Source organism: Stegostoma tigrinum, chromosome 30, assembly GCF_030684315.1.
Source record: "Stegostoma tigrinum isolate sSteTig4 chromosome 30, sSteTig4.hap1, whole genome shotgun sequence".
In the NCBI taxonomy this organism is placed as follows: Eukaryota; Metazoa; Chordata; class Chondrichthyes; order Orectolobiformes; family Stegostomatidae; genus Stegostoma; species Stegostoma tigrinum.
Window position 1 is genome coordinate 675,655 of NC_081383.1, and position 7,095 is coordinate 682,749.

A 7,095-nucleotide genomic window follows, 5' to 3' on the forward strand; every position below is an offset into this window, starting at 1 on the left:
GTGTGCGTATGCGTGCAGTTTGTGTGTGTGTGTGTGTGAGTGAGAGTGTGTGTGAGTGTGTGTGTGTGAGAGTGAGGGTGACAGTGTGTGTGTGTGTGTGTGTGTGTGTGTGAGAGTGTGTGTGTGTGTGAATGTGTGTGAGTATGTGTGAGTGTGTGTGTGTGCGTATGCGTGCGTGTGTGTGTGTGTGTGTGAGTGACAGTGTGTGTGAGTGTGTGTGTGTGAGAGTGAGGGTGACAGTGTGTGAGTGTGTGTGTGAGTGTGTGTGTGTGTGTGTGAATGTGTGTGAGTATGTGTGTGTATGAGTGAGAGTGTGTGACTTTGTGTGTGTGCGTGTGTGAGTATGTGTGAGAATGCGTGTGTGAGTGTATATGTGGGTGTGAGTGTGTGAGAGTGAGAGTGTGTGTATGTGTCTGTGTGTGTGTGTGAATATGTGTGTGTGAGTATGTGTGTGGGTGAGTGTGTGTGTGAGAGTGTGTGTGTGTGTATGTGAGTGTGTGAGTGAGAGTATGTGACTCTGTATGTGCCTGTGTGAGTGTGTGAGAGTGACTGAGTGTGTGTGTGTGTGTGTGAATATGTGTGTGTGAGTGTGTGTGTCTGTGTGTGAGTGTGTTTGTGTGTGTGTGTGAGTGAGTGTGTGAGTGTGTATGTGGGTGTGAGTGTGTGTGAGTGAGTGTTTGTGTGTGTGTATGTGTGTGTGTGCATGTGTGAGTGTGTGTGTGTATGCGTGAGTGTGTGTGTGTGTGTGAGAGTGAGAGTGTGTGTGTGTGTGAGAGTGAGAGTAACAGTGTGTGAGTGTGTGTGTGTGTGTGAGTATGTGTGAGAGTGCGTGTGTGAGTGTGTATGTGGGTGTGAGTGTGTGAGAGTGAGAGTGTGTGTGTATGTGTCTGTGTGTGTGTGAATATGTGTGTGTGTGTGTTTGTGTGTATGTGTGTGTGTGCGTATGTATGTGTGTGTGAGTGAGTGTGTGTGTGAGAGTGACTGTGACTGAGTGTGTGTGTGAGTGTGTGTGAGAGAGAGAGAGAGAGTGAGCTTTTGTGAGCATATAGAGTATGAGTGAGGTCATCTATTGCAAGACATGACCGCAAGATACTGGTTGAGGCCATCAGCCTCTGAAAAACACACACACACACACACACACACACACACACACACACACACACACAGACACACACACACACACACACACACACACACACACATACACACACACACTCAGACTCACGCACACACCCAAAACACACACACACGCACATACATATGCACACGCATGCACACACACATGAGCTCGCACACACTTACACCCACACATCTACACACATGCATACATGCACACCCACATACACATACACAGACACAGACATACACACACATACACACATAAACACACACAGTTACATACACACACACATTCACAAACACACATGCACACATAGACAAGCACACACACACACACTAACATACACACACACATACACACACTAACATACCCATACACATACAGACACACACAGACAAACCCACATACACATACGCATAAACACACACACATACACACAAATGCACACACACGCAGACACACTCAAACTCACACACACACACAAACACACATACATGGATAAACACACACATTCATACACACATGGCGCGCGCGTGCACACACACACATACACAGGCACACACATACACACACGCACACACACATTCACACACATGCATGTCTACAAGCTTGCATGCACACACACACACTAACAGACGCACATGTACACACACACATAACGCATACACACACCCGCATATACACACACAAACACACACACACACTAACATACATACACATACACACACTAACAGACGCACATATACAGACACACAGACACACAGTCACACACCCGCATATATACATTCATACACACACACACACGGACACACACACACAGATGAACTATTCCATCCAAGATGTTTGTGTAGTTGCAGATATATTCTGGTTTACGTAAGTAAATAAAACCCAACCCCAGTTTAAAAATAAACAGTTTGTAAGTGAGACTTCACACCTAAAATGTATTGTCTGTCCTGAGATGTCACCTCTTGTACACATCGATAAACCTTTCGTTATCTTGGTATAATGACTTGAGTGGAATCTGGAGTTTGCATTTTATCCTTAGTCTCCTTCCTAAACTTAAAGATTGAACAAGAGGGGGTCAGTTGTCGGGCTGTTACCTTTCTGCTTTTAAATTCTGTGTCTTATACCGTCTCTCTCACACTATGCCTGAGGAAAGAGCAACGCTCTGAAAGTTTCTGTTTTCACATAAACCTGTTGGTCTATAACCTGACGTTGTGCGATTTTTCACCTTGTCCACCCCAGTCCAACAGCAGCATCTCTGCACCTTTCCAGAGATCACCCAAGTGAGGACTTCTCCGAGAGTCTTTCAAAGTATCTCCAACACTGCTCATGGAGAGAGACCAAGTCTATAAACTGTACTCCACATGTGGTCTCATCAACTCTGTGTACCGTTATTTAATTAACTTTATATTCTATTCCTAAAGGACAACATTCTGTTTGCCTGAGATAACAAAGTGTAGAGCTGGAGGAACGCAGCAGGATCAGCAGCATCAGAGGAGCAGGAAGGCTGACGTTTCGGGCCTAGACTCTTCTTTGCCTGCCCACTTTCTTGCTGTCCCTGCATGTTTACTGTGATTACAGCGTATGGACTGTAGTAGTTTGGGAAGGCAGCCTCACTACCACCTTCTTGGGGGGCAATTAGGGATGGGTAATAAATGCTGGGCCTAGCCAGCGAAGCCTACAGCCCATGAATGAATCAAAAAAGTAATATTTTGTGATTCAGGTACAGGGACACCTAGATCCATCTCTATCTCAGCAGTCTGCAGTCTTTCTCTATTCATCAACACTCAAACATACAAATCAGGCGCAGAAATAGCTAGTTGGCCCCTTGAGCGATGACTGACCCCCTTGGTGCTTTGAATTCCACATTCCTCTGATAACTGTGACCCCCAGCCAAGAGTCCATCCACCCCCACCTTAAAAATATTGAAAGTCCCCCAGATCCACCCCCTTCTGAGGCAAACTTTCTCTCAGTTACACAACGGCCCAAGGGAGAAAAACAAATCTCCTTGTCTCTGTCCCGAAAGGGTGAGCCCTCACTTTAAAACAGTGCCGCCTGGTTTGAGCAGACCCACACAAGGGACAAAATGCACACCCAACTTGTCAAGATTATTCCACGTCTTATACACTTCAATCAGGACACCCCTCAATCTCCTCAACTCCAGCCCAGCCTGTCGAACAGTTCCTCATTCGACTAACATTCCAGGTATCAGTCCAGTCAACAAGTATTCAACTTTTACACAATTGCAGCATTTTTATGTGACACAGGAATGCCTTTTTCTTTCCCGAAGCAGGGTCCCTGCCCGAAATGTCAGCTTTCCTGCTGCCTGTCCTGCTGTGTTCCTCCAGCTCCACACTGTGTCATCTCTGACTCCAGCATCAGCAGTTCTTACTATCTTTGCCCCTTCACCATAATCCTTCACATTGTTCCAATTCAAGTAATTACTTAATGAGGTAGCAAGTTGTAGAGCTGGATGATGTTTTGATTACCTCAATTAAACCTGACTCTACCACATTTCCTTCCGGTAATATTCTGTTTCTTTAATTTTAGTAATCTAACTTACTTTTTTCCACTCTTTCTTCATGCAGTCACTTCACTTCTTTTTATCCCTTTGCTGTCTCTTTGCATTGTTGCAATTTGCTTTCCTTTGCATCGATCAGCAAATACAGTCACAATTCACTAATATATAGTAATACCAAGAACAGGCCAGGCCCAAGCTGTGATCCCTGTAGCACTCCACAAGGTACAGTGTATATCTGAAAGTGGCAAATTGTTTCTTGTCTTTTAAGCAGGCCAGTGTCTGTGTGAATCCATCACCAACATGCACTCTTATCTCATACATTAACCAGAACGCAGCATCTCATCAGCTGCCTCTTGAGAATCCAAAAGCATCTGTTCAAAGAACTCGAAACACGCTTTCACAAAAATATGTTGAGTTTGTTAACAAGATAAAATATGAATCTTACCTTGATTCAGTTGGTTGAGTGCTGTAGGTAAGAATAACAGTACAAGCAGAACAAGGTTTCGGTAGAATGCTTTGGCCATTGGTGTAGAGCTGCTGACCTCGCCCGTAGACTCTCAGGGCAATCTGGCTGTTTGATGGCTTTGTGTTCTCTGTGACACAGGAAACCCGACGTAGACACAGCTCATGGAATCGATTGCCAGGAAATCAACATCACAGGCTCATGTTAGGCTGAGGGACTACCCCCAGCTTCTGGCTGGTAAAATATTCCTAACAGAAACTCACATTGGTGACAAGTAACATACCGAGGAGTCAGGATTCTGGAATTGTTCAGTCTGTGTTCACTTTAAGAACAAAACCATTCCAATAAACAGCTGCCATTCTCCCATTCATCTTTGTATGACTCACATATTCGTTACAACATTTCGAAACCGATCACAAAAACTGGTTGCAAAGAGTTTGACCCAAGGTTCCGATGGCAGCAGTTTTAATGCTGGACAATAGTGTAACATTAAAACTGCTCCCACTTTTCTCCACATCCCGGTCTTCTTTTCCATTCACCTCACTGAGAACAGGCTGCAATCCATGGGACTGTTTAGTTGCGTCTGGGCACAGTTTGTCCTGTTACCAGGATCCCTGAGAGAAACTGGGTTTTCGACGTTTGGCTCGTTGGCTCATAATCAATGTCTTGTCGTGCCTAGCCTCCCCCCCACAAACTAACTCAATAGCTGCCATAGCTTCAGCATACCTTCCCATCAAGGTCAGGCAGCTTCAGAGGAGCAGGAGAGTCAATGTTTCTGTCCTAGACAAAAGACAATAGACAATAGACAATTGGTGCTGGAGTAGGGCATTCGGCCCTTCGAGCCAGCACCACCATTCATTGTGATCATGGCTGATCATCCACAATCAGTATCCTGTTCCTGCCTTATCCCCATAACCCTTGATTCCACTATCTTTAAGAGCTCTATCTATCTCTTTCTTGAAACTATCCAGAGACTTGGCCTCCACTGCCTTCTGGGGCAGAGCATTCCAGGGTCTCGGGTCTCCCGCTCCTCTGATGCTGCCTGGCCTGCTGTGTTCCTCCAGGGGGCATGAAAAGCCTTGGTGGGTAGGATTAAGGAAAACCCCAAGGCATTCTGTACTGAGGTGAGGAACAATAGGATGGCCAGAGTGAGGCTAGGGCCAATCAGGGATACTGGAGGGAACTTGTGCCTGCAGTCGGAGGAGGTAGGGGAGATCGTCAATAAATGCTTTGCTTCAGTGTTCAATAGTGACAGGGCCTTGTTGTTTGTGAAGACAGCGTGGAACAGGTTGATGTTAGGTAGGAAGATGTGCTTGAAATGTTAAAAAAAGAGGATCGATAAGTCCCCTGGGCCAGACGGGATATACCCAAGGTTCCTGTGGGAACGAGGGAGGAGATTGCTGCACCTTTTAGTGATGATCTTTATGCCCTCAGAGTCCACTGGAATAGCATCAGATGATTGGAGGATGGCAAGTGTCATTTCCTTGTTCAAGAAAGGGAATAGGGATAATCCTGGGAATTACAGACCAGTCAGTCTTTCCTCTGTGGTGGGCAAATTATTGGATGGGATTCTGAGAGATAGTATTTATAATTGTTTGGAAGAGCACAGTTTGATTAGAAATAGTCTGCATGGCTTTGAGAGGGGCAGGTCATGCCTCACAAGACTCAGTAATTTCTTTCAGGATGTGACGAATCACATCGTAAAAGGTAGAGCAGTGGATATGGTGTATATGGATTTTAGCAAGGCATTTGGTAAGGTTCTCCATGGTAGGCTCATTCAGAAATTCAGGAAGCACAGGATTGGGGGAGATTTTGCTGTCTGGAGACAAAGTGTCTGTCTAATGGAAAGACAGAGGGTAGTAGTAGATGGAAAGTATTCAGCCTGGAGCTCGGTGACCAGTGGTGTTCCGCAGGGATTTATTTTGGGACCTCTGGACTCTGTGACCACTTTCTTCCTAATATCGGCCAGTGCCGCTCCCACACATCAGGCAGTGTCTGTCCCATCGGGCAATGTGTCTCTCCCATCGGGCAGTGTTTCTCTCCCATTGGGCAGTGTCTCTCTCCCATCGGGCAGTGTCTCTCTCCCACATCGGTCAGTGTCTCTCCAATCGGGCAGTGTCTCTCCCATCAGGCAGTGTCTCTCCAATCGGGCAGTGTCTCTCCCATCGGGCTGTGTCTCTCCCATCGGGCCATGTCTCTCTCCCATTGTGCAGTGTCTCTCCCATCGGGCAGTGTCTCTCGACCATCGGGTCGTGTCTTTCCCATCGGGCAGTATCTCTCTCCCATCGGGCAGTGTCTCCCTCCCATCGGGCAGTGTCTCTCCCATCGGGCAGTGTCTCTCCAATCGGGCGGTGTCTCTCCAATCGGGCAGTGCCTCTCTCCCATCAGGCAGTGTCTCTCTCCCATTGGACAGTGTCTCTCGCATTGCATTGGGCAGTGTCTCTCCCCCATCGGGCAGTGTCTCTCTCCCATTGGGCAGTGCCTCTCTCCCATCGGGCAGTGTCTCTCTCCCATCGGGCAGTGTCTCTCCCACATCGGGCAGTGTTTCTCTCCCATTGGGCAGTGTCTCTCTCCCATTGGGCAGTCTCTCTCTCCCATCGGGCAGTGTCTCTCCCACATCGGGCAGTGTTTCTCTCCCATCAGGCAGTGTCTCTCTCCCATTGGGCAGTCTCTCTCTCCCATTGGGCAGTGTCTCTCCCATCGGGCAGTCTCTCTCTCCCATCCGGCAGTGTCTCTCCCATCGGGTAGTGTCTCTCCCATCGGGCAGGGTCTCTCCCATCAAGATCATCGCCTGAATCCTCACTTGGAGCTTTCTCCCAGTCTCTGAGGAAATCCTTACTGAAAGTCAGTGTGACTTCCGACCAAACTGTGAAACTATGGACGTGATTTTCACTTTTAGGCAAATCCAAGAGAAATGCCAGGAATGGGAACAATGCCAAACACTGCACATGGCCTTTGTTGATCTGATCAAGGCTCAGTTAGGAAGTA

General features: G+C 47.1%; 1 protein-coding gene across 1 annotated transcript in view; it reads right to left on the reverse strand.

Moving 5' to 3' along the window:
* Positions 1-4,274, reverse strand: part of LOC125466071 (proteinase-activated receptor 2-like) — a 38,885-nt gene extending 34,611 nt beyond the window's left edge. The window contains exon 1 of the mRNA XM_059638543.1: positions 4,090-4,274. Coding sequence (XP_059494526.1) covers positions 4,090-4,168 — 79 coding nt within the window. The 5' untranslated portion in view covers positions 4,169-4,274. The remainder of the gene's footprint in view (positions 1-4,089) is intronic.
* Positions 4,275-7,095: the final 2,821 nt, after the last annotated feature.